The 27,964-nt window shown below is 28.7% G+C and overlaps 7 protein-coding genes across 12 annotated transcripts; 3 read left to right on the forward strand and 4 right to left on the reverse strand.

The window, feature by feature from the left end:
* Nucleotides 1-17: 17 nt before the first annotated feature.
* sstn (stepping stone) lies at nt 18-4,361 on the forward strand. The gene is made up of 4 exons (XM_033336414.2): nt 18-158; nt 259-539; nt 629-935; nt 1,010-4,361. Exons 1-4 carry the CDS (start codon nt 155-157, stop codon nt 2,644-2,646), a joined length of 2,229 nt encoding a protein of 742 aa, XP_033192305.1. The 5' UTR covers nt 18-154; the 3' UTR covers nt 2,647-4,361.
* Nucleotides 4,362-5,254: 893 nt separating this feature from the next.
* LOC117158000 (putative E3 ubiquitin-protein ligase makorin-1) lies at nt 5,255-10,075 on the reverse strand. Of its 2 annotated transcripts, XM_076619399.1 has the most exons (7): nt 9,620-10,075; nt 8,998-9,140; nt 8,853-8,913; nt 8,318-8,642; nt 7,914-8,236; nt 7,697-7,853; nt 5,255-7,601 (listed from the first exon to the last, which is right to left on the reverse strand). In XM_076619399.1, the coding sequence occupies exons 1-7, from the start codon at nt 9,652-9,654 to the stop codon at nt 7,467-7,469; spliced, it is 1,179 nt and encodes a 392-aa protein (XP_076475514.1). In that variant the 5' UTR covers nt 9,655-10,075; the 3' UTR covers nt 5,255-7,466. The 2 variants fall into 2 exon arrangements, with proteins under 2 accessions (XP_076475514.1, XP_033192308.1); XM_033336417.2 differs by having other exon boundaries at nt 8,853-9,140.
* Nucleotides 10,076-10,747: 672 nt separating this feature from the next.
* woc (zinc finger protein without children) lies at nt 10,748-18,535 on the forward strand. 2 transcript variants are annotated; one of them, XM_033336742.2, is made up of 12 exons: nt 10,748-10,875; nt 11,580-13,797; nt 13,882-14,235; nt 14,318-15,153; nt 15,221-15,444; nt 15,529-15,764; nt 15,848-16,034; nt 16,104-16,229; nt 16,300-16,421; nt 16,499-16,646; nt 17,994-18,093; nt 18,184-18,535. In XM_033336742.2, the coding sequence occupies exons 2-12, from the start codon at nt 11,602-11,604 to the stop codon at nt 18,356-18,358; spliced, it is 4,704 nt and encodes a 1,567-aa protein (XP_033192633.1). In that variant the 5' UTR covers nt 10,748-10,875; nt 11,580-11,601; the 3' UTR covers nt 18,359-18,535. The 2 variants fall into 2 exon arrangements, with proteins under 2 accessions (XP_033192633.1, XP_033192634.1); XM_033336743.2 differs by having other exon boundaries at nt 17,997-18,093.
* LOC117158142 (histone-lysine N-methyltransferase SETMAR-like) lies at nt 17,027-17,772 on the reverse strand. The gene has a single exon (XM_033336756.2). It carries the CDS (start codon nt 17,765-17,767, stop codon nt 17,165-17,167), a length of 603 nt encoding a protein of 200 aa, XP_033192647.2. The 5' UTR covers nt 17,768-17,772; the 3' UTR covers nt 17,027-17,164.
* Nucleotides 18,536-18,603: 68 nt separating the features above from the next.
* On the reverse strand, nt 18,604-20,016 carry mRpL19 (mitochondrial ribosomal protein L19). Its single transcript, XM_033336753.2, has 4 exons — nt 19,878-20,016; nt 19,290-19,731; nt 18,953-19,228; nt 18,604-18,875 (listed from the first exon to the last, which is right to left on the reverse strand). The coding sequence occupies exons 1-4, from the start codon at nt 19,942-19,944 to the stop codon at nt 18,746-18,748; spliced, it is 915 nt and encodes a 304-aa protein (XP_033192644.1). The 5' UTR covers nt 19,945-20,016; the 3' UTR covers nt 18,604-18,745.
* A 120-nt stretch (nt 20,017-20,136) lies between these two features.
* Nucleotides 20,137-26,574, forward strand: LOC117158139 (E3 ubiquitin-protein ligase E3D). Of its 2 annotated transcripts, none has more exons than XM_076619682.1 (6): nt 20,137-20,275; nt 20,554-20,651; nt 20,730-23,417; nt 24,569-24,917; nt 26,022-26,125; nt 26,386-26,574. In XM_076619682.1, exon 3 carries the CDS (start codon nt 20,879-20,881, stop codon nt 21,983-21,985), a length of 1,107 nt encoding a protein of 368 aa, XP_076475797.1. In that variant the 5' UTR covers nt 20,137-20,275; nt 20,554-20,651; nt 20,730-20,878; the 3' UTR covers nt 21,986-23,417; nt 24,569-24,917; nt 26,022-26,125; nt 26,386-26,574. The 2 variants fall into 2 exon arrangements, with proteins under 2 accessions (XP_076475797.1, XP_033192642.1); XM_033336751.2 differs by having other exon boundaries at nt 24,569-24,651.
* Nucleotides 22,175-27,829, reverse strand: LOC117158138 (oxysterol-binding protein-related protein 9). 3 transcript variants are annotated; one of them, XM_033336748.2, is made up of 13 exons: nt 27,662-27,829; nt 26,911-27,126; nt 26,607-26,837; nt 26,417-26,492; nt 26,261-26,350; nt 25,997-26,117; nt 25,821-25,924; nt 24,812-24,841; nt 24,576-24,738; nt 24,222-24,487; nt 23,750-24,144; nt 23,445-23,672; nt 22,175-23,375 (listed from the first exon to the last, which is right to left on the reverse strand). In XM_033336748.2, the coding sequence occupies exons 1-13, from the start codon at nt 27,812-27,814 to the stop codon at nt 23,283-23,285; spliced, it is 2,166 nt and encodes a 721-aa protein (XP_033192639.1). In that variant the 5' UTR covers nt 27,815-27,829; the 3' UTR covers nt 22,175-23,282. The 3 variants fall into 3 exon arrangements, with proteins under 3 accessions (XP_033192639.1, XP_033192640.1, XP_033192641.1); XM_033336749.2 differs by having other exon boundaries at nt 25,821-25,921; nt 27,662-27,818; XM_033336750.2 differs by lacking the exons at nt 25,821-25,924; nt 25,997-26,117; nt 26,261-26,350; ... (2 more) ...; nt 26,911-27,126; nt 27,662-27,829 and adding an exon at nt 25,095-25,553.
* Between the last annotated feature and the right edge of the window lie 135 nt (nt 27,830-27,964).

Here is a 27,964-nt window from a genome sequence, read left to right on the forward strand (position 1 = left end):
ATGCAAACAAAGGAAAGGTCAGATGTTACAACATACATGACTCATTAAATGTGTCAACATTGATATTTTCTGTCGCATCTCATGCAACTCAATTATATAAACATTCCAAATAAAATACCTGTAGTAGAGAATATCAATATATTTTGCTAATAATATGGGTAAGCAATATGAAATAGAATTATTATAAATGACTTTGTTGCATTATTTAATAAGAGGGTGAATTATGTTCGCAAATTATAACTGAATCTTTATTCAAAGTGATGGCAGGGAACGAAAGCACACCTGGATCTTTGGCAGAAGATTCATTATCCACAAGATTACAATGGCTTCGTCAACGTAGGGAAGCATTGCAAGAGAAGTTAGCTCAAAAAAATAATGAACTTAAAAATCTATGTGTAGAGGAAGCAGAATTAACTGGTGTTTTGCCACCAGAAATTCCATTAGAACCAGGAGAGAGTCCACCAGCATTCCGTAAAAGAGTTGGAACAGCATTTACATATCCACAAAATTTAATTAATAAATTGAAAACAAATGAAGTTGTATGTTTTTAAGAAATTTTAAGAGATTAGTTCACTAAGTTCAAGATTTCAAAGTAGAACTCAAGTGATTTATTGTGTTTTCTTTGCAGGAGGAATCTGCTTTAGAATTAGAACGACAAGTTCAAATTGGTATAGTAGAAGCTGCTTTAGGAATTGTAAATGATCCTACAGAAAGCAAAGCAGTACGCCGTAAACATAGACTTGTTTACCAACAAAGCCAACGCAGGCTACAAGAATTAGAGGCACGTTTAAATTTCCTAAGACAAAGTCGTAATAAAACTCATCATTCAACTCCAACACAATTCCAACATCCTAGTATTTGTAATGCCCAGCCACATTTACATGCAAACGTAAAGCATAGAACAAAAAAACCTCGACCACCATTAGATGGCACAGGTACAGTAACTTTTTATTCTGATATGAAAACGATTAAACTTACTTAACTTAGTTTTAAATATACTTTTTCATAGTAAATGATGTAAATTCGAAAACTACAAGAGGATTGCTTCAAGAAGGTGGTATAAGCTTAAGTCCGTTAGGATCAGAAGAGAAGTGTAGCACTTATCCTAATCATGGATATGATGATCAGTCAATTCCTAGCACTTGTAATCACAATCACATTGGTACTTATTGCCCTACAATTTCTGATCAGCGACAAGGTATTAAAATAATAGAACATGATCATAACGATAATCAAAATGTTTATATATTATCCGATCAATGTCGCACGCGAACGTATTCTCACGGTAGTGGTAGTTCGCGTAATCAAAATCACTATCAAGATAGTGAACGAATGTACCGACCACTGCCAAATGCATATGCCGAAGACGAACGACAAATAAGATACCGCCAATTTCAACCAGAACAAATGCATAATCATCAACAATATTCTGACTATAAGCATTTAGATAATGACGCCCAGAGAAGATCTGGACAGGAATATTACGAAAGAGACTTTCGTACATTACATTATACCCATATACCCGAGTTTCCAATATATCATAAAAATTCACAACCACAACCCGTACTAAGACGAGACCGCGACAGCAGTACAAATAAAAATTTGCGATATACAGATTCACCAAGCGAGTCACAATTACCATCAGGCTATTGGATGCGATATGAAGACGAAATTGTTTGGTGCACAGATGATCAACTTGCTTCGGATAGATTTGGTAGTTTAGATCGAAGGAAACGCAATGCCGTCCAACATACGAGTAGTATTGGAACCGACATACAACCACGATATCGCACAGTATCCGTAGGTTGCAATAAGAGTCCTTCTTACGTTGCGTCTCATCAAAATACTTCTGTTCATTTACTTCCATTATCTGAACAACCGTCAACTAACAATAAAATGTTACTACGTACGCAATCTTTAGGAAGCGTCGAAAAATGGCATTCGAATCATTTACATGAACTGCACGATGGTAAGGATACAACGGATAATATTAGTAGAAAAGGAAGAGAAAAAGAATGGTATGAAACCTCTTTGGATTCAGGTACAAGTCCAGGACCAGATGTTAATTTAATATCTTCCCATAAAAATATCCACTATCAGTCTACTCTTCCTGTGTGCTCTAAATCATCCACTAATAGTAATGGCGAAGATGGGAAAAGTAATTACATTCCTTCTGTAAATCATCGTAAAAGTGATATACTAACGATTGAAACTGATCAACATTTACAACCATTATCATCTCGTTACGAGCCGATACGAAAAAAGATACTTGAAATTCCAGCCGAATCGAAATCACCTCAAGAAACAAATGAAGAAACAATTATGTTAGGATCTTCTCAGAATTGTACAATTGTACAAGCTGGAAAATATCAACCATACAGAGAAGTTACAAAACCTTTTGAAATGTCTGATTTTTACAAATATTCCACCAAGTTTCGTAAAAGGAACGAAATAAATGGACAGAATATTTCAAGTGAAATACAAAATGATTCTCGAGGATCGCACTATGTCGGAACAACCGATCTTGGAGAATCTGAATCTTCGAATACGATTCACAATGGATCAATTGCTGGTTCAGTTCAAAAAAGAATTTATCAGCCTGTTCAAAGAATGACGTGTCAACCTTATCTCACATCATTAAGATAACTTTTGACTATAGATAAAGTAGGAATAATCTAACAGAATGATGTGGAAAAGACAAGATAGGCTGGACCTGTCTAAACAAATATTCAAAACTCATTTTCAATTTGTAATAGATTTAGGAATGGCATACTGATTGCAGTAATTTTTGCCTTAATATCGCATTACAATTTGATAAATCTTATAACCTTCTGCACTACAATGCTGCCAATCGACTGACTGCATTAAAATTAATATGGAGACCTGGAAAGTGCCTTATTTTAACAAAAAATTGTTGAAATTGTACGAAATTTTACGATTACATTATTTGTAATATTAACATACATAAGATCTTCTGAGATTTTTGAACATCATATATATATATCTAAGTACAATTGATAACCATCGCGTTTAAAAGTAACCGATATTTTTCATTTAAGAAAATGGCAGAACATGCCAAAAGTGATCATATTTTGTTGAACCGACTGCTTAGATTTCTATTGTAAGATATAAATAAATTTTTTTCATAATTAATTTTTTTAAATATTTACTATATAATATATAGTATATAATAGCAAAAGTTACATTTGATGTAATGTAAAAAGCTAAAAATACTTTTAAGACAGAATAAAAAAGTATAAGACTATCACAATGATACATTGGAGATTAAAGCATATAAACTAAGTAATATTAATAAGGAATGATTTTCATTTATTTCATTATAACATATATACATAAGAATATTTCTTTTAATAAGTATTTGTACAACAATAGGAAAACATAGAAAATGTTAGATTTCATTACTTTGAGCTTATTCAATTTTAACACTTAGCCAAGCGAATAGGGAGATCTCATCCCTCTGTAAAGTACATCGCTGCGTGACCGAACGGGATCTCCCTTTTTGACTTTTGTTTTCTTTCTCGTTTTCTTTCTTTTTGTTATTATCAGTTATTGTTTACCTGTAATTGTTCCCAATTAATTGCGCCACTTTTTCTGCTTTTATAAAGTACAGTATATAATAAAATATACCAATTTAGTGGTGTTAAAATTAATAAAAAAGTTACACTGTCAGTTATGACTAAATAAAGTTATAATTGAACGATACCACACTGTAAAAAAATATTAAAATGCATTATGAATTTTTAATTTCACGTTCAAGTTATGTTATTTATCTTTAATCATCTTTAATATTTTTAATTTTACTTATATTTTTTATGCTTTTAATATATACGTTTAATTTGATGTTTTGCATATACAATATATGAAATCGTTAAAATATAGCGCAAAATATAATTGACCACTTAAATAATTTTTAGATTTCTTTATTTTTTAAGTAGTGAATATTAATCCTTGATACTTGGAAAAATGCGCGGTAAGAAACGTTGTGACGCGCGCGGTTGGCTAAGTGTTAAAAACTAAGATTCAAATGATGTAAATACTTCGAAGCTTTTATATTTATTGAAACAAAACATGTAAACGTAATGAAACTATATTTAGTTCCATAATATATTTCTAGTATGTATACATTCTACTTAATTATATTATCTTCAGTTTCATATTGAACAACTGGAGTGTATGCATAGTATGTACTCAAATTAATATTTAAGTTATATAAATGTTACAAACTCACAGAAATAAATAATTCGCACACTTCATTTAGTTTCCACTACTCACTAAATATATTGTCTAAAATAAAGGTATATTTGTTAAAAATAAATAAATGATTGATTGTCTTAACTTTATCTTTAATGCTGTTTAATGTTTCCTCTATTACAAAAAGCAAATGTTACATTTTTTTATAATAAAATTATATTTTGTTTACAAAACGGTAATATTCTTTCTATGAAAAATATCTGTAAATAAAAAATATCCCTAAATTTGAGAATTTTAGTTTTTATTGTATATAGATTTATCATAAAAACTAACATTTCAAATTAAGTTTACAATTTATGTATAAATCTCTAAGGCTGCAATTTATGCTACTTGTATGCTTGAATGAACTATCAGATGTTAAATATTATAAAAAAAGCATTCTCGCGTAATATTTTTTTACGTAATTATTGCAAGAACTTTAGAGGTATTTATTATCCTATTCATAATTAATATATTTAATAACTTGGAAACTGCGGCACGTATTAATTTTTTAACTACTACATTCAATTTTTTTATGTAAGAAGTAATAAAAATTATTGTAGAGCTGTTTTGTTGTACTTTAGCAATATGAATAACATTAAACAACGTGATGATCTTCAGAACAAGAGACTAATAACGTCTTGTTTTACAATAAGAAACTCGTTTATCATAAAATTGTATTAATTTGGAAAAAGATCAAAATTTATAAAAGGCAATACATCAATGAATTAGATACAATGAAAACTTGTATTGTATCTTCCAATGTGTTTACATTCAATAACTTAAAAAAAGGATATAATATTATTTCCCTATATGATGTATATTTTTTCGTAGAACCTAGTAGAGCAAGCCATATACATTAAAACGAATAAAATAGTTATACAATGGAAGGAAAATTAAATTTTGAATTATGTAGTGATTAAAATCTTATCTAGTAAATTCGTAGATATGGTAAGAAATAAAAGTAAATGTAAATTACATCTAAAATATAATACCGATTAAGTAACTTGATCTTAAAAGTTTATGTCTTATAATATCACACAAACTATACAAAAATTCTACTTCCATGCTCTCGTGTAGTGCAATTGCAAATACACATATACATATACATGAATGACGTATTATTATCCCGTTTACAATTGCACTTCATAAAAAAAATTAAATATTGAACTTACAATTAGACCCATTGGCACTCTATATGTCCCTTTTTTTACACAACACTATAAGAGACATATATTATTGAGAAGAAAAACACATTAGAATCTACAAGCGGTTACACCCAGTGTTGACAAATAGTAGTATTGTTATTCTTATTGTTAACGCATGCACATCAATTGTTGAATATTCACTAATTAAGATGAAGAAAAGATAGAGAATAATGAAAGATAAGACAAAAATATAAGGCAAGTGGTTTCTATATAAAAAACAATATACAAAACGTTCCGTTTATTTTTATAAGCAGCGTTAGCAATAACAATAAACTTTTAATTACAACAATTCACTATAAAATTAACAATGTAGAAATTCTATAGAAAATATAAACAACTTGCATATTTTATCATGGAAAGATTGTCTGAGAAAACTTCGAATAATATTAGCTATCTTGTTCTTTAAAGGCAACACTGAGGACAGATAGTTTTGATGAAGAAAAGTGCATCCTATAACTATATGTAATAATAGCTGGAATTTATATGCGCAAAATATCTCGAGACAATTCAATCACCTAATGCTTATACAGAAGCAATTCTTTAAACAGATTAAAAGATCATTTTTATAAAATAGTTCTATCAAAAAAAAGATTGATACCATATTCTTTGGCTTTCATTTCTGTTTATAAAGCTCTAATTGCTTTCATTCATTAGTACGAATAATGTATCCTTTTAAATAATTATTAATTTTTAAAAATTTAATTTTTTGAAAAGTGTCTAAAATACAAAGATAAAATAAAGATTCCAAATAGACAGCTTTGAATTCAATTGTCGTTTATAAAATAATTTTTATTTGTTATTTTTTTTAAATCTGGAATTCGTGCATACTCGCTAAAAATGGTTTCCTTTTATTATATTTAGCAGTACACACATTCAACCAGATTTTCATACTATCGCCCAGACATACACTTATTACATGGAACACTCGATTTGCGCAATTTATCACGGTCTTAAAACTATGAATTAGAAACTAACGCTATACAGTTCACGATAATTTAAGGAAATTTGTTAAATGTTCGCAAAGCCATAATAGGAGGTAGGACGAAACTTATTAATTGAATGTTCAATATGAATAATCATTAATCAAATAGAGAGTACTAATACTAATCTTTATAATCTATATAGTTTACCATCTCATTTATATAAACCAAAATTCCATATTCTATAAATTCTTTATTCCTCAAATTGGATGACAAATAAATGTAATCAAGTCCAGATTTTTTGGCAGAATAAGTACCCAACCAAAATTAAAAATAATTCTAAACTACTAAAGATATGTTATACAAAAAGTAAGTTTGTATGTTTTTATTTTATTGAACTTGTCTTTAAGCAAACATTAAGTTTCGAGCCAAGGGTTAATAATGAGAATATAATAATATTTACGAAAACAATTTCATTTAAAATCTTGGACAATTTTGCTTAAAAAAGTAAGGAAAATTGATTTCTTAATAAAAACGTTTTTAAATGTATAAACTTATTTTTGCATATATGTATATTTACCTCTTTACGTAAAAAAGGACTTTATTCAAGACAAATTAAAAAGAATAAAAACAAAACCTGTTATTTTCAAACTACCAAACGATTATTCTATTAATGTGTATTCTATATAAATCGAATTAATTTGGACCACTGATGTAATAGACTTGATGCATATTTCTTATGATTGAGTACTAATGTAACAATATTGGTCAAGGTACACAAACAGAAGCGATTACAAAGTGGCTATGTAACATTTAAAAACTTGCCATTGTACATGCGACTGCAACCTCCTCGTTATTATTTTTGTTATTATTATTAACTTGATATTATTTACATATTTCTCACGTAAATATCATCAAGCAAAGCACACAAATTTTTTATTAACGTAGCTGAGATATCTTTAAATCATAACCATTCAAACAATTCATAAACTACTTGTCTATTCAGCCATTGAAACCACATACAAGTGGTGGATGAGATAGATGGTACAGTTAACAGCAACAGTAGCAGATTACTGAATTAATACAACTACTCAGGCTGAAATTCAAATTCAGACCAATCAGACTCTTCTGAGCCTGAAAAAAGGGAAATAATATCTTCAAGGTCTACATCATATATCCAACGGTTATCCCTCTCTTCAAAAAAGTCCCACAAAATTATTTGCTGTAAAAAATTGTGGTTTTTTGTACATTCCTGACAATAATGTTAATAATTGAAAATCTAAACAATATTATAACAAAATAAAAATTTTAACTTACACGCAAAATATCGACATCTGCATCTGCGTTGCGTCGTTGACGAACAGGAGGGCCAACATCTGTTTTAGTGCCATCAGGTAGTGCATGTAGGTAAAAACACTTATTGCCAAATGGACATTTTCCTTGTCCTTTATTGAAGTACTTACAATCCTTAGTGCTACAATATATGAACGATTTAATGTAATTAAAAATTATAGTAGTGCATGTTTTATCCTACCTTAACGCACATTTGTAGTCTGTTATCAGTTTTTCTTTTTCTTCTTTAGTATCTACCCAGTACATACTTGGGCATACAAAGTCAGAGGTGGCACGACATTCTGGACAAGCTCTAATAATTTTATTGTCAAACTGTTTAGCTTGTCTCCATTTCCTAATACAACTTAGACAAAAACAGTGATTACAATTTGGTAAAATGCCAAATCTCTGTTCTCCAGATGCTTTTTCCATTATAACTTCAAAGCAAACACCGCAAGATTTTTCTCTGCTACGTTGAATAGCAAATGAAAGCTCCATGTCCACTTCATGTTGTTTGACACATGCCTAAAATATTAATATTAATAATGGAAAATTTTATATAGTTGAAATATACTATTTAAATAATGTAATATTACATGTAATTACATTTGTATGTTTCTTTCTAAGTTCTTCGTTGTACGGATGAAGTGCAGCACGATTACACAATTCACAAATATCTCCATGTAGATATGTACAATTACGTTTTTTGCAAATTCCAGTTGCTTCTGCATATGGACATAAAGGTTCTGAAGATGGACTGGATGCTTGATCAGATGAATTTACAGCTTGAGCATAAGATATTGACATTGAAGAATTTGTAGATGTTCCTGAGGTTGTAGAAGCTTCATTCGTAGAAGATGATCCAGCCACGTGTGAAGGTACAAATTCTGGTGCTTTTACCCATTCTTCAGCATTACGAATATTGTCTTTACTGGAAATATGTAAACACATTTTAGCACATTATATTTTCTATTACCCTAATATTATACATATATATGTGTGTGTGTGCATATATATACATATTTATACATATATTATATATCACATATTTTTATATACCATATTACAATGTATTACGTGAAATGCAAATGTTATTACAACTTAAATCCTGCCGAAATAAGATCATCTGACAACAACATACGCGATCTTTATTGTTGTCGAAGTTGAAATATTTGAAGTGTGTTGTCCAGCTGATGAATTTTCTACCGAATTTGCATTTACCACATTATTATCAAGACTTTCAGTAGTATGGCGAAAATAGCAGTGATTTCCAAATTTACAGATACCGTGTTTAAAAAAGCGACAAATATTGTTCATAGATGGAGCAGAAGAAGATATTATTGTTTCATTATTTCCATCATTCCAAACTCCTTGAGTATGACGGTATCTACAATTATTTCCTTCACGGCACATCCCATTTTTGAAGTATCTATAACAAAAAATCAAAACATCGCATCAGCTCTAACATCATTTTGACATCAACAAATTTCACAAATAACGCAAGTGTCTATTATTTATATTTCATACAGATTATTTCAATAAAATTTCAAAATATAATTTGATGACATGTAAATGCTCACTTGTGCAATATATAAGTAACATGTGTTTTAGTTTTTATGTAATTTTAATCTACTTTTACTGAAATAAAAATAAATAATACATAAATGAAGATTTTGTAACATAATCTGTTTATGACTAATAATTTTTTGATATAGTTCCAAATACAATTACTTTTGGTTAGTAAAAAAAAAGAAAACAAACGCAAAAATTTAAAAAATACTGATATTTTCACAGCTTAATATGTTGGCGCACTATATTCTAGTATGTGCAGAGGTTGGTCTCGATACTTGAGTATTTTTATATTGTTATTAAAATTCATTAGGAAGTAATTACGGGACAATTTCTTACCGGCAAATAACGCTCTGTGTCCAACTGTCGGCCATTTTCTAAAGCTTCCACTTTAACAATAATCGACAACGCGTCCTGGAGGATCGCGTACGACTTTTTTAACGATGGCAATATGAAGAACAACAGAGATCCGTCTCGATAATCGTGCACTTTACACTGCACGATATCTCATGCTACATCACCAATTTTATTTAACAAGTGTATTTTTACAGGTCCTTCGAAAATTCTAAAAAAAAAACACCTCTTACACATCAATTTTCTTTTTCACTCTGTTCTGTTACTTCGTTTTTTCCTTTTTGACGTCGTTCGAAGTTTAATTTTTTACTAAAATTTTGCTATTGTATATGTGTACTATCCGCTTTTAGGCACTATTGGACAAATATTTAATGTGTACTGAAACTCATTGACTTTACGCGTGAAAGCACACATATACGTCACGGGCTAAACTAACAACAGGCAAATTCACATTTAACCGTTATACACAAGTCAGAGCATGCGCTCAAAGTTTCAAGTGTTCAAAAACAACTTGTAGAATTAATAAATTCAATATGTACGTTTCTTTTTTTTTATCCTCAAGGAATACAAACAAAAACATACAATTATAGAATGTTCAGTTAAAATCAAGTCTAAAAATAATTTTATATTTAAATAATTTTATATCTTATTTAATATTGTATACTGTTTGATGTTTTTTTTTAATTATATTATATAATTTAATAATTAATTAATTCATTATTTATTTTAGAAAAATATGTGTTCATTCTTTAAATATTTATTAGTGTTTACTTAATTAAAATCAATATACTTGCACTCTTGACATTATTAATATTCTATTAACAAAATGTTATGTTATTATCTCATAAGTATATTGGTTTCTTCATAAAAACAAAGATATTTTCAAAAAGTGTGTATACATAGAAAATTTTTTAACGAATATTAATTTGTAATCCATTTGTAAAATATACATATATCAATCGCACTTTAATCATACTAGTTGTAACAATATTTGATTCTAAGTTTATTTTAAAATATTTTCTTACGATATTCGAAAGAAATGAGAATCAAAACAATATGATAACGCAATTTTGAGAACGAAGCTTTATTTAGTTTGATCGAAATAAAATTACAATCATATGTTGGTAGTGTACACTATATACGGATTACCGCCACGGTTGTTGTGTTTCGACAATGAATACGGATTTATATTTTTAACTAAAAATTGAGAAGATAGTGCTATTTAGCATTCAGATAAAAAGGTGAAACTTATTTTTTAATATTTAAAAATCTGAAAGTGCTACATGTTTTTAAATAGAATGTCACGATTTCAATCAATATAAGATTTTGAATTGTACACAATATTTTAGTTTGAAGTATCAAATGGGAATTGTTGTTTGCTCCTTTATTCGGAAAACGTTATAATTAATTGTTATGAAACATAAATATGATTTTTCTTATCTATTTTTATTTATGTTTTGCTTCTACTGACAGACTTGATATAATCTCAAATGTAAAATACAACATGGCGAAGTAAAGCTACTTTTTAGAATAACCTCAATTTTTCATAACCACAATTGTTTATTATGTTTGTAGAAAGAAATGCAATATTAATTATTTTTTAAAACTGTTTCATTGTCTCTTCTTGTTATGTAGTACTTCTTTTTTCAATGTAATTACTTTATTGTATCTATTAATTTGCGCTTGTAATATTCCCTCTATTTATATTTGTTTATATAATTTGAAACGAACTTATTTATGTATTTATGTTAAATGAATAAGACATTTAATACATAATACTTTCTCATTTATAGTTATTTTTCTTTCCCTTTCTCTATAAACTTTTTTTTTTATTATTTTAGAACTAGTTTTTGAGGATCTAAATATATTTCCATTTTTCTTTCCATGACATTGCTTTATATATAATTTGTAATAATGTAAGTAATAAAATTATTACTTTGTATAGCTAATCATATAAATAAATACACATGGATTCTAATATTGATATGGAATTATCAACTAATCAAACTCAAAAGGATTCAGATACAGAAAATGAAACAAAAACTAAAGATATGAATGAATCTAATAGAAGAACAGATATTACTACAAATGAAGAACAGAGACCAGTAATCTCAAAAGAAGATGAAAATGTTGTTGATGAAAATGAAGGTAATAATAAGATTAAAAAAAAAAAAATAAATATGGTAGATGAAATAGAAAAAAATTTATCTGATGAAAATTCAAAAAGTATTCAATTATCAACCACTACATCATGTCAAGAGAATTTATCAACTACTAAGTCATGTCAACAAAATGTTTCTGGAGAAGGTAACTTAATAGTAAAGGAATTATCTTTACAAGAAAGTAATACAAGTACTGTGGTTACGGACTGTAATGATACACATTCATTGACTTTACATGAAAGTACTACAAAAAATGTTTCACAGGAAAAAGGTTCAATAGAATTAATGATATCCAATACTATTGACAAAGATGACATAGATAAATTATCAGATAACGTCAATGTAGTAGAATGTACAAAATCTAAAAAATGTTTAGGAAATATGTCAGAAGAAGTGGAAAATGTCAATATAGATGGTTCATGTGACTTGCACTTAGCAGAAAAAGAAATTGTTGAAAATGTTTTACAAGATTCTCAAATAAACAAACAATTTTCAGTTAGTGAAAAAAATAATTCGGATAATAAAAAGACTGACCCAATGGAGACATCAGAGAGTAATGATAGAAATGTGACAGAAAAAAACATTATAGAACCAGAAAATACTGAATTTGTGCAGTTTTCTCAAGAGAAACACGGAGATGCACAAATTGAAAGTCAATCTATGGATGCTGAAGATCCTTTTGGTGGAGATAGTCTTACAACAGAAAATATTGAATCTATGGAGACTGACGACCTTACTGAAACTAATATAGGATTTCCTAAATTGTGCAGTCAAACTGATAATTTACCTGTTATTGTAAGTAACGAGGAAAGCAGTTTTAGTAATAATAAAAATAAAAAGGATAACAATAATGGAGCAAGTAAAGATAGTTCCATTGATATTTTACATTCTCCAAATGTTAGATTGGATTTACAAGATACTAGTAAAACTGGTAATGAAAATTCAGTTCAATCAGAATGCAATGAAGATCTACATATAAATTCCACTGAAAAGTGTGATAATCAAACAAAGAAATCTGTCGATGAAATAACACCAATGGATACTGAAGAAGAACAATCTAATGTTTTACCAGGACAGGATGATGAGTTATGTATTATCCCAGATAGTATGAAAGTCATAATTCCTGAGCAAACAGAAAAATCAAACTCTAGTAATAAAGAATCAATACATAAAGATAACCATAAACAAAATGAAATTAAGCAAACATGTGAAAACTCCGGACCAAATAATGATGAAAACAAAGACTTACATCAAGGCCTGAAGGAACAAAATACCACAAGTGAATCCATTGTAACACATGCAAAAAATATCAGAACAGAAACAGATTCAACTAATAAAATCACAGATATTACTACAGATGTTATTAATATTGATGAAGAGTCAAAAAATTCCGAAATTGAAGAAATCACAACTAAAGAAATTTGTAAACAATGTAACGAAGAAAAATCGTGTAAAATTAAAGTAAAAATTGGTTTTGATACTTACAATGTATGTTCGAAAACCTGTAAAGCATTATTCAAAGTTGCTAATAATAAAGCGATGGATATACCAAGTGATGGAGTTAATTCTAAGAGAGAGAAACGTTGTGCAAACTGTTTGCTAATTGTTGAACCTAATGATGAACGTAATCTTTCTTGGGAAACAATGGAGTTCTGTAATGAGGAGTGTTTAGGCAAATTTCAAACAAAATATGGAAGTTATTGCAGAAATTGCAATGGTTCAGTACAAGCAGTAAGTTTAGGAAAATATTGTGTACGATTTGGTTATGATGTTAGACAATTTTGTTGTTCCACATGTTTGGAAGAATTCAAAAAGGGCCTAAAAGTATGCAGTTATTGTCAAAAAGATATAAGCTCTAGTGCAGAAGGTTTTCTTGCACCAGTTGGTGAAAAAGGACAATTTAAGGATTTTTGTACTCAAGATTGTATGGAAAAATATTCAAAAATGAGCTCTGTTGAACCTCCAAACATAGAAAAAAAATGCTGCAGCGTTTGCCAAGAAGTAAGTAGTCTTTTTTTTGTATTTGTATTTTCAATACGAATTCAATAGAAACTTTCTAAATTAAAGCTTTATTCTTTACAACAGGAAAAAATTGTTCATTGTGAGGTTCAAATAGACAGATCTGATCCAGTAGCTATATGTAGTGAACCCTGTTTTGCAGCATTCAAATTTGTGAAAAAGGTTGATCCTGACCAGTGTTCTACCTGCAAAAAATTTTTTGAGTTACCTAACAAAAAAAGTTCTGTTGTGTTTTATGAGAATGAAGCTCATACATTTTGTTCTAAAACTTGTTTAAATGTATTTATTATTACCAATAGGAAAATTGTTCCTTGTAATTGGTGCAAAGTAAAAAAATATAATTTTGACATGATTAAAAAGGAACTAAAAACATGTCAAGTAATGATGATGTGCAGTTTAAATTGCTTAACATTATATCAGGTATAAAATGGTCACATATTTTTTTTTGCTTCAAATAGTACTACATGTAAGACTGATGTTACTTAATTTTAATTATATATAGGTTTCTATCAACGCAGTTTCAGCAAAACGAATAAACTGTGACTTTTGTAAAGAATTTTCGCAAGCACAATATCATTTAACAATGTCAGATGCAACAATACGAAATTTTTGTTCTTATCATTGTGTAATGAATTTTCAAGCTCAGTATACCAAATCTCCGATTACGATACCAACTGGCGATGATCCTGTACCTACTGGCATGCCCAAAAGAACGTTACCTCAGAGAAACACAAATTCCAATAATCAAAAAGTTAATGATATACAAAACAAAAAGAATATGCCTGTAATTTCTTCTGTGACAAGTTTAGCCACAATTGGAAATGGTCAATCCAGTCCAACAACTCAACAAAACAGTGTAAATAACATGTTAGTACCTTCAGTTGCTATCAGCCAAAATCAAACACAGCAAGTAATTTATAAACAACATATTATAACAAGACCTCCAAGTCCAATCCAAATTCACAATAAAACAACTCAGTGCAAACCTGTGATGCACACAAAAGGAGTTTCAGTACGTCCACATCCTTGCACAAAAGCTTCACAAACAGATGGGATTCACCAAACAGTTATACCGATACCAGTTCCAATTTATGTTCCATTTCCAATGCATATGTATACTATGCCTTTTCCAGTTCCATTACCTTTTCCATTACCAATTCCTGTTCCTATCTTTATACCTACAACAAGAAATAGTGCTAAAGGAATATTTAAAGAAATCAAAAGAATACAGGAAAAAATACCAGCAGATCCTTTTGAAGCTGAACTTCTCATGATGGCAGAAATGGTTGCGACAGAGAAAAAAGCTAATGAGACTGACTCGGATTCTACAGATGATAGGTAACTTTACTATCAGTGGTTGTTATTAAAGCATTTTTTCTGTTTTTCTCCTCTACTGTTCTTACAGAGATGAAGATACTGGCGACCGTGATCATTCACATAGTGGAGTTTTCAGTCCAGAAGGTGTTGATTCTAGTAATACATTTGGCGATGACATGTTACAAATGGCTTTGAAAATGGCAACTGGAGAATTGGATGAGCCAGCTGTTGACTTAGAAGCTGCTTTAACTCCAAATACTATTACTGCTACACAAGCACCGACACAATCTGACACAACTATAGAAAATGATGGTAATGGGAGTGTGCAATATATATATATATATAGTAAGTAGATGGAAAAGATAATTAATAATGAAACGATTATTTAATATTCAGTTCAATCGGAACGGCTTATTGTTCCCTCTCGGGGAAGGAAACGAATGGTTCCATATAAACCACGATCTACGCCAAATAAACGAGGAAGGCGCGTATCTAGCACAAATGATATGCCTTTGATGCCACCCCCGGAACCTCAACCTCCACCTCAACCGAGAATAATAGAACCCATAGAAAAACCAGATGCCAATATGGCTCTCAAATATACTTTTGGAGTAAATGCTTGGAGACAATGGGTAATTTAGATATATCGTATTTTCGATCTCAATTTCGATTGAAAATATGGATATTAAAAATTAAAAATTTTTTTAAAATATAGGTAGTTACAAAAAATGCTGAATTAGAAAAACAAAGTACACCAATTAGAAAAATGAAATTATTTAAAACAGATCTTTTGCAACTCACAGCTGACGAATTAAATTATTCATTATGCCTTTTCGTGAAAGAAGTTAAAAAACCAAATGGAGCAGAATATGCTCCTGATACAATATATTATCTCTGTTTAGGTAACTAAGTTCGTCACATATATTAATTGAAAGAAGTTTATAATTATTTATAATTATTTTATATTACAGGAATTCAACAGTATTTATTTGAAAATAATAGAATAGACAATATTTTCACAGATTCATATTACGAAAGATTTACTGATTGTTTAAATGAAGTTGCAAAGAAATTTTCTGTTCTTTATAATGATGCACGTAAGTTAACTTTTGCTTTTAATATCTATGTAGAAAATTATATTGTAAATAAAATATCAATTTTTCGTAGAATATATTGTAACAAGAGTTGAAGAAGAACATTTATGGGAATGTAAGCAATTAGGTGCTCATTCTCCTCATGTCCTTTTAAATACTCTAATGTTCTTTAACACTAAACATTTTAATCTTGTAGTACGTATAAATTATTTTGATTTATTATATAAATACTAACATTTGTTTTAAAATACTTAAAATTTAATATCATTTAGACAGTAGAAGAACATATGCAATTATCATTTTCTCACATCATGAAACATTGGAAACGTAATCCAGCTGCACAACTTACTACAGGAGCAGGAAAAGTTCCAGGTTCCAGAAACGTTCTTCTTCGTTTCTATCCACCACAATCAGCATTGGGTGAGTATCAAACAATTTATATATTGAGTCTCTCGGAAAGTTTGTTCCGATTTTTAAGGAAGATTTAAACACAGCACATTTAAATTTCAATATACATTTATTGAATTATATAGGTGCCATTTTGTTCCACAACCTTTTTCGATCTTTCATGCAACTTGAATATTCTATCCTCCCAGAACCTTTCAGATTTTTCGGTGAAAAAATTTTCAATATGATTTTTTATGTTGACCAAAGAGGTAAAGTTTTTACCATTAAGGGAATTTTGTAATGACCTAAATAGGTGAAAATCTGAGGGTGCAATGTCTGGTGAATATGGTGGGTGGGGTAGCACATCCCAACCAAGCTCCAACAGCTTTTGTCGAGTAGTTAGAGATACATGAGGCCGCGTTTTGTCCCGATGAAACACGACGCCCTTCTGATTTGCTAGTTCTGAACGTTTTTCTTCAATTGCTGTCTTGAACTCGTCTAATTGCGAGTAACACTTTTCCGAATTTATCGTTTGGTTGCTTGGTAGAAGCTCATAATACAAGATTCCCTTCATCAGACACAGAGCATGACCTTTTCGGATGAAGACTGGCTTCTGGGATGGCTAAAGGTGATTCATTCCGCCATCCCCGAGATCTTTTCTTCTCAACATTGTTATAAATAATCCATTTTTCATTCCCCGTCGCTACTTGCTTCAAAAATGATGTCTCCTCATTGTGTTTATAGAGCGAGTTGCAAATGGAAATGCGATCCATTAGTAGATTTCTTTCCATTAAATCGTGAAGAATCCATACATCAAAACGGTTTATATAGCCAAGCTTCACAAAATGCTCATGGATGGTGGACCTTGATATTTTTAATATTTTTGCTAATTCACGTATCGTATAGCATGGATTATTCTCGACTAGTGTTTTGACCTGATCTTCATCAGTGGTGGAGGGCCTACCCGGGCGTTCTTGATCTTCAAAGTTGAAATCACCAACTTTAAACCTAGCAAACCATTTCCGCACAGTTCTGTCAGCTATAGCATCGTCACCATAAACAGCGCATATCTTGTTTGCTGTTTGTGTGGCATTTTTGCCTTTCCGGTAGAAGAAAAGCATCAAATGCCTACAATGCACTTTGTTTCCTTCCATATTTAAGAGCGCTAAAACTAACAAAAGTTAATGTATCCTAATCAAATTTTTTTCTAAAGGTGTTTGAAACATCACCTTTTAGGATATGTACACATGTCATTAGTTTTCAATCATTCTAATATATTCAGACATGTCCTAATACCACCTATCGAATATCGGCACGAACTTTCCGGGCGTCCCAATAGTCAAGAAGTAATGACACTCTAAGGCCTTAATCTTTTTTCAGAAGGTAATTCACGTAAAAAGAAAGTATATGAGCAACAGGAAAATGAAGAAAATCCATTAAGATGTCCAGTCAAATTATATGAGTTTTACTTGTCTAAATGGTACGTCTATTTATTTATTTTCTTATTTCATAAATAAACATTATAAATAAAAAATATAATAGTTATGTTAATTCTGTACTGTTATTTTAGTCCAGAAAGTGTTAAGACTCGGAACGATGTATTCTATTTATTGCCAGAAAGAAGTTGTGTACCGGACAGTCCAGTATGGTATTCAACATCTCCATTGGCTAAGGAACATCTCATAAAAATGTTATATCGCATTAAAATGGTTAAAGAAATCAATGTGGCATTATTAACTAGCTAATTTCACGTTTGCATATTTATCTTTAATATCATGAATACCATGATATGCAAAAAAGTAATTGTTCCCTTATACGTCAGATAAGAATGTTCAAAGAATGTGTAGTCATTGAAATTTTTATAATTTCTATTGTATATTTTTCACTTCCTAATAAAACAGAAGAATGTATTATTAACGAAATTTTTTAGAACTTTCAGTATGAAACATATCCAAATGAAGTTGTTATTTCAACAAAAATGGGCAATATGTATGTTTATAAATTATATATGATCTATATTTTTACAAATAATTAGGACCTATGTAAGAAAAATATGTACATTACACCTCTTTTTAATATACAGATAACACATAATTGGAAAACAAATTTTTATTAATAATTTTAAAAAATATTTATGAAGTTGGTTTACTTCTTTGTAACATATATTTGCGTTTTAATATAGTCTTCTGTATTTCTAAGTGACGAAGTTCTGTATGTACATCTGAAAATATTTCATTTTGTTCCTCTTCTGGAATGGTCTCCCTATTGAAACAAAATATATTTGAATACATTTTCTTTAAAATAGTAAACATTATTTTAGTGATAATATTCGATTTTACCTGTAGGTTTTCATCAAATCATATTTCTCCCATGGTTTAGCGAGAGCTGCTGCCTTTTTTCGACGTCTTTCATTAACAACTATATCTTTAATTCCTTTTAAATTTTTACGTTCCCATTTCTCTGACCAAGGTAATGGCTTAAGAGGGACTTTAATATCATTTAATGGGACAGATTGTGAAACTGTTGTTTCTATTTCCATATCAAAAGGAAATTTACTATATTCTAATGGTGCATCTCTGAGGTAAAGTAATTCATCGTCTAATCTTCTTTCTAACCTGCAAATAAAAGGAAGTTTTTATTCCAAGTTCTAATTACATTTCATTAATTAGTATTTACCTCAAACAATCAATTTTCTGAATAGCAGGATCATATAAATCATAACGTACTTCCACACCTTCCCCGTTAACAACATTTCTTAAAAGAAATGAACTTCTTAGACCACAGCCCTCTCTTAATATACATATACCAACAAATCTATTTAGTTTTTCAACTGCATGTGGTTCTGAATAAGTTACTGCTAATATTGAACCAACATAAAATTCAGGAATACTTATTACTGATCTTCTACTCAACATATCCATGCGTTCTAATTTCTCTCTCACACTCTGACGATATAATGGATTAGGATCTGGTAAAAATTCAGGATATATAAATCTGTAATGTGCAAATGATTCAGATTTGGTTGATTCATTATTAGGTTGAGTTTGGGAATCATTATCGTCATCTACTCTATCATCTTTTGGTTGTGCCAAGGTTGAGAGAGCTTTAGGTTCTTTACCTAAAAATGATAATATATAGTAATATTTATATGTACTAACTAAAATGTAAATTATTTAGAAATATTTAAAATGTGTGTTAATTGTTAATTATTAGTACAGTACATTTTTCATGATATGTAAAGCAAAATACGATAACAGAAAATACCTAATAATTTTATAAAAGTTAATTTTTTCCATGTTTTTTGACACAATAATCTTGAGGAAATACTCATGCTTGTTGATACTAATCTTAATTTGTTGTCACTTTTAATTTACACCGTTCACACGAGCTGTGTGAGGTTATGTTTTGGTTAATATTTTTTCCAATAGGTAACACTACGGTCGTAAAATAAACTAAGATGGAGGATTCATTTCTGAATTTTTGTGATTGTGTCTTCCAGATTAGACTCTCAGCTTTCTTTTTATATTAATTTTAATCTACGAGATGCGTGTATAAGGACTTATAGATTCTATTCAACAAATCGAAGCATTAACTGGAATAATGTGTATATTCTTACATGAGATAAGATCCAATTTATAATAAGCGATATTTGGAAAGACAAGGTACGTATACAGTGATTGCCAAGAAACACGTGGTATACTAGACAAAAAAGTTGGTATACTAGACAATTACATTATGAATTGTAATTGTTTATTTATTCGCGTGGAATATTTAAAAATATTAAGATTTAAAATAATTAGACTCAGACTAAAACCATAGTAGACAAAATTTTTTTGGTAAATTCTATTTATTTTGTAATAAATTTTGATACTTTTATTTATTATAATATTCCACTTAATTTTATGATATTTCACTAATTTATAAAAATTTATTCCTTTAGGTGTATTAATAAGCTACAGAATTAAATTTAGTATATATTAAGATCATTGGGTTCAGAAGATTTATTTGCTTGTATATCAAAAAGGAACCATTTTGAAGGTAAACTTATTAGAATTTTGTTACATGCCTTAGATAAATTATACAATAGGAAAAATCAAGTTTAAAATCTATTTTTAGGTTTAACAAAATATAATTAAAATATAAAAAAGAGAATTCATATATATGGAGTCATATATATTGGATTGAATTTGAATCAGTGCGAAGGAGAAATTATTTACATTTTTATCTAATTGAAAAATTACAATTTAATTTTTTAAATTTTCAATATGATAGAATCTATAACATTAGAACTACGACCTAGGCTTCAAATATGCAATGTTTTTATTCATTTAAAGAAAAAAGTAAATTCAACAGGAGCTAGAATAAAGGTTTCAGAAGAAAGTATAAAAATAACTATAGAAAATAATACAAAAACATTTTTAACAAAATTTGTAAAGTTAATACCAGATTCATTATCAACATTAAATGTTACAAGCAATTGGATTTGTTTCCGTGTACAAACAATATCTGATCCTGTATTTGGATCTTTTAAAACGCAAATAATTACCAATCCAGCATTCAATGTTAATTCTTTGAATGATTCTTTTAAAACTACTGAGTTATTTAATACTGGTAAATGTCGTATAATGTGTGCTTGTTGCGAAAACATTGTTTCTAAAAACATGTATATTAAAAGGATTTTACCTTTACCAGATATGAATTATGATTCAAGCGAATGGTTTTGTTGTAAACATAATCATAGTAATACTATGCATAATTTGATTCCATCAGAGTCTGAGATTTTCTATGGGCCACTTTTCTTCATCATTCACTCAAATTTACTTAATCACAACTTAAAAATAGATGAAAATATTGTGATTTGTAACAGATGTTTACAATATTTAGGGAAAATTCTTCCAGATAATTCACTTAAATTATGGAATTGTGCTGTGGATTACAATTTATTAAGTAACTCACAAAGTAAGACTGCAACAGATCCCTTTAATGATTTTTTACTTGCTATTAAAACTTCAATGATTGGTATGATTGGTGAAGAAATAATTTTGCAATGCTTTATAGGAAAAGAAATTCAGTCTCTCATTTTAAAACCAATGGATTGGCACTTAAATTTAATGATTGAGCCTAAGGAAATGTCAGACGATAATGTAACTTTGCAAAGAATATCAGTTGTCAAAGTATTATATAAATATGAAACAGACAAAAATATTATTGATTCTGTAAATAAATCGTATTGTGAAGTTAGTTTTTCAGTAATAGCAGCAGGTTTGGAACATTTAATAGCATCAACAAAACGATTTCCACGGCTTCATAGAACTGTAACTGATTATTATATTGGACATATATGCCTAGAAAATTTTACAGACAATACTTAATAATAAAAAATATCTTTTGTGTTTTTTAAATATAACAAATTTTGAATATTTCATAAATAATTTTTTATAAATAAATGATGTTTCTTAATAAATGATTTCTAATTTACTTTTAAACCTTTTAATGAAATTAAAAATTTCATAATTTTAATTTATATTAAGAGTGTGCGTTATTTTGATGCATGAATAAAGTTTTATTTTATCAAAAATTTACATATATTTATTCATATATTACATGTTATATTGAATAGGAATATTTTACAATGCGCTATCTATGGTTAATAAAATTTGGATGATTATAAATCACGATTTTACTTAATATAAATATCTAAGCACTGTAACATAACTAAATGAAATTAATCTCATGGAGATACTCTAATACTCTGTGGTTAATTTAAAAACAATTAAAACATGTGGAAAATCTTATACATAACAAGCTATGAGGGAGATTTATATATATTTACATTATGTATGATTAATGCTCTGTGTGTGTATGTGTGTGTGTGTTTCATGGAAATTAAGAACAAACAGTTATGTACATAAATATAATGTACATCATATATATGCATATTATTTTTACAATCACGAGTACAGTTGTCCGTTTTTTAAATTTATTAATTAAATCATGTTGGATACTATCTGGAAGTAATTATTTAAAAATATCCAAAGTTCAATAACATATATAATTATTATGGAATGAAAAAAATTCGTGTAATTAAATTTCATTAATGTTCCATTAATGCTATATTATGGAAACAGCTAAAACATATTAGAGAAGCATGCTTTATGCATTAGGTCTATTACTACATAATTAATATTTAACTTTTATTTGTATTGTGTTATGCTAAAACTGTATTGCAATTCTTCTTAATAGAAACGATAAATCATCATCAGAAATATTGTTTTTATAGCTGTATATATTTTTTTAACAGTACATAAGCTTGTATGTCGATGTCAACATATAATATATAGCACAATACTATGTAAACTTGTTTCCTTTAAAGCAGTAATTATATCTGTGATAATATATTATAAAAAATAATTTGCCTGCTATCAAAATACATATGTACCTTTCAATGAAATCTTAATATTGTATAGTATTTAAATATTTGCTATTGTACTTAATCAGGTTTATATAAAAAAAAAAAATGTTAAGGAAGGAATTTATAATACCTTTCAGTTTTGTTCTTCTGCATAGCACAGAGTCATTAGATTTAAAATTAGTAAACATATTATGAATCATATGTGTTAGGCCTTAAATTTCTAGTACTGTGCAATATCTAAAACTGCAGCAAATCATTTATGTTGTAGCACTTTGATTGGAACAAGAATGTAATCTGTCTGCAAGTGGTTTTACATAGACCCAACTACCATCTTTAGTTTCTTTGAACAACTATTAAAAGATAAGACTTTATATAATCATTTGAAATAAAAAGTACGTAATTTTGAAAGAAAAATGTACCTTAGTTTGCCAATTAATATTGTTTTCTTTTCTATTACGTGCTTCATCTCGTTGTTTTTGTTCGATTGCACATTTAGCAGCTGTTGCCTTTTCCATGTCGTTAATCCTTAATCCAACAGTTACATCCCGCCAAACTTTTCGTGATTCGTGTTCTTCTTGTTCACACACTGGCTTCACTAATTTTCTTTGAGTGTAAAGTTCTTTAACGTCCGCAAAAATTTCAGTTCTCTATAAAAATTGAATTTATAAATGAAAAAAGAATAGAATGAGAAATTGGTATCTTTTATAACATCTTGTGTACATACTCCATCAGACCACTTTGCTTCCATGGCACCACTCCATTCTCCGTTTATAACAACAAATGGTTTCTTATCTCCTGGTTGTGTAATTTGACATGTAATTCGATTACGCTTACCGCCATAAAAAGGTTTTGTCAAAAATTCTACAGCAGCATGGTAACCAGTTTGTGTACAATGAATAGTTGCAGTCCCCCCTAACTCTATCCATGGTACAGTAAGAATAGATCTACCATAACCATTTGGGAAAGTCAATACATATTCTTCTCCATGTTGTAATACATTTACCCAACCCTTTCCAACATTATGTACTCCTATACTCAGTCCAAGGAATTTGCTTTTCGTCCATACATGCGCACCAAAACTAATCTTTTTTGCATAATGTTCAGCATAAAATGCACTTACTATAATACGAATCATGCTTATTTATCTAGAAAAATATTTTTAAAAGATTTTAATAAATAAATATAAGTAAACTTACTGGGAGGATGATGAGAAACTTGTTCAGCAATAAATGAAAGCTGATTTTCTTTGCACCAAGGTACAGGACCTCCAACAACTAGTTTTGTATCATTAGAACTATCTATAGCATCATTAGGAATATCCCAATGACATCTAAAAATTTCACCTAATATTGGATTATATGGTTTCTTAGCTACCCCTGATTTACGACCTGCATGGAAACTGCATAAATACCAACGAACTACTTGAACCATTCTATCTTTAGGAGTAGACATATCTGCTATGCTAAAATATGAAATACTATAGTGTATAAAGAGTTTCAACAAATAATTTTGAAAAATATTACTAATATTATTTATTTCATAGAATATACCTTACAAACTGATTTGGATGAGTAAAATAGTCTGCATACATTTCAAGAAGCGACCTGCGCTCCAAAATGAATGTAGGTAATGCTACTTTTGTTAAATCCATACCAATTTTTACTTGAGATAGAAGATGAGTCACTACAGATCCATGGGATTCCATGGAATCCACTAAAAAGTACCATAAAGATAAGGATTTAATCTTATTTAAATAATTTATGTTATTAATATAATAGTTACTAACTTTCTGTTTCACTTTCCTCTTCATAAAGGGCTGTAACATGTAACAAAAGCTTACAACAATAATTTATAAACAATAATGTATAGTGATTTAAAAAATGAGAAAAAAAGTAATTTCTTTTTTTAATATAATTCGTTTTAATGTTTCTCTTAAGTCAATAATAGTTGTAATACCAATTTAAAACTTTAAACTCAAAAAATACAACCTATAAGAACAGAAATTTTCGCATAAATATAAAAAGATTTCTTTTGTTATGTATATATTTTACTATAATTTAAAAACTTACTATTTGAAGCTGCACCCAGCATATTGTGTTTTTATAAAATGTCAGTTAAAATCCATTCCTAAATACGATCATTATATGATATTGACTATACGCAATATAAACGTCTTTTTCTGAGAAACAAAATTTTCCAAGAGGGGAAAACTATTCGAAGTTGATTAAATTCATTTTTCTGTAATTGTGTCATACTAAAAAATATTCACACTTGATTTTAACTACAAATTTGATAATGCTTTACTACGAGGTTCGGATGACACGACAATTCACGTGTATAATAATTGTAGTTGTGGGTTAAGTCGACTGATATCGAACCTCTATTATCGATAACGAATGCAATTTATTATGGATTTTTAATGTTTATGTAATTTCTTTCTTATTTAAAATTTGAATATGCTTTATGCTGTGTTTTATTTGTTACTCTGAATTTGTAATATAGATATATTTGTTATAAATAATTAACAATAATCATAACATATTTTAATGTTTTTATCATTCTTTTAATTTGATTAAATATTTATATAAACTTTATTTGAATTTCTTTCTTAATTTTAAACATATACACACTAAAATTATATATAAATATATGTATAATAAAAAACTGAAAACAAATAAAATACAGTTATCATATCCTAAGAAAAAAGAAATGTATACAAAAAGTTGATCTTATATTTGTTAAACAATATATGAAACATATCAACTTTTAAGCATTTAACATAGATTAATACTTACCATCGTAATCAACAGAGCCATCACCTTTTGTAGGTGGCAACGGATTTTGCTTCCGATTTTCGTTCGATACATCCACATGTGAACGTTCACTATCTCGTCTTCTACTGAATTACAAAATATATCACATATTTCTTAAATTTTATATTAAAGATTCACGAACCCTGATAAATACTTACATACTGATATGATTTTGCATTGCAGGAGGTGATATTTCGTCTGCTGCATCATAATAATCTTCGTCTTCATCCGAAGATGAATAAGAGAATTGGGGTACAGGGAGATCCCTATCCACAACAGCTTTACAAGTAAAAATCAATGAAAATATGTATTTTAAACCATTTGTCTACTTGATTGATAGTTTTATTTTTAGGAATACTATAACTTAATAATTTGACATTTATTTTTAATTTAGTACACATAAATAAGAAAAAATAAATTACCATTTGGCAATGTAGGTACTCTTAGTTCTACACATTCAGAACCTAATTCAATACCAGTCTGTACAGTTGCTTCTGGTTCTCTAACAGCAACTAAAATTTATTATATTGCATGTCTTTCATTATAGGTGTATTTTATACTCACATTTAAATACATACCATGCGATAATGAAGACGAAACATGTATTGAATCAGTGGGTCCCCTATATACTCCATTTACAGGTATTGCTGTATTCTAAAAGTATAGAATTTTTACTGCACACAAATTATACCTAATTCTATTAAATGTATAAAATTTAATTATAAAGATTTATTAATATGGTGTCTTATATTTATAATGAATATTTACCTTTGCAATTTGTAATTGAACAATTGTATGTTTAACTGAATTAAGCATTGCATTGGCTTGAGTTAAAATTGCTGTATATTTTTGTTGCTTTTCTTCATCTTCTGTAGCAACAGATCTTTGTTTTGTTTCAATTAATTTTATTTGATCAATCAACAATTGAAGGTAAGCATCTGCTTCAGCTACTTTGCGATCAAAGTCTTGCTTCGGAGGAGATTTTTTAGGATCCCATCTCTAGAGTAATTTAAATTTTACTTAAGCATTAAACTAAATGTAGATTTTGTCCTTAATATCTAAGTAACCATACAGCATGTGAATGACGTAATATAGTGTCTTCTAAAGCACGAATCCAACGTTCTCGTTCCTCTGCATTTCTTGTTTGAAAATGAAATGTTTTTGGATCATCTTTGTATGATGATGTAGTAATTGTAAATGTGCTATCGTCCTCATCATCAATACCTATAATAGCACCTCTTAAACGTACACATCCTCTACGTGCTCCTCTCATCATTTTTTCTTTACTCTGCAATATAATTAAGGTATAACATAACAATTTATCATATTCAAAATATAATATTTATAGCAATTGTAAAGAAAATATCATTAATATTTGCAATTTAAATATATATTTGTTTAAAAATTAGATATCGAAAAAAGCAATAATAAAATTTTCATGTAATATCAATTAACTATTGATAATTAAATTATAATTGATATAACATGATAAAATTTACATATCCATAATAATTCTTTTTGAATATGATTTAACTTTACCACATAAAATTGGTAATTACTTTTGAAATTAAATGTAATTTTGTAACTAAATATTTAGAGATCAGCTGACTATGACAGATGTGCAAGATATTTAAAGAGATACAAATAATGTTTTAAAGCAACTAATAAATAAATTCAAAGATTACTGATGCATACAGAAATTTATATTAAATTATAATTTTGAATTAAACATTGCAGAAATGTTTAAAAAGAAAATGGGGTGTAACCTATTAATGAACAAGAGAACAGTAAATGTTACAATTACAATATTTAAAAATTCTTACCGTATAATACGATAGAAGACCAGCATTATCATCTAAAACAAACCAACGATATTGCCATCCATTAACAACATTTGTCCATTTACTAAGTGAACCTTCCATCGTCGACATTGTTATTTGTTGCTCGCTGTTATTTATGAGTGTATGTGTATGCATAAGGCAAGCATATAATTGTATATATATATATATTACATTTGCCTAGTGTGTCCTGTATGAACTCATAGAGAGGTAACTCGATAAGAAAACTAACATAAGACGAATTTCCAAATATCTTCGTCGTATTTAAAACAATTTACATGGTATCTA

Source organism: Bombus vancouverensis, chromosome 6, assembly GCF_051014615.1.
Source record: "Bombus vancouverensis nearcticus chromosome 6, iyBomVanc1_principal, whole genome shotgun sequence".
Taxonomy (NCBI): domain Eukaryota; kingdom Metazoa; phylum Arthropoda; class Insecta; order Hymenoptera; family Apidae; genus Bombus; species Bombus vancouverensis.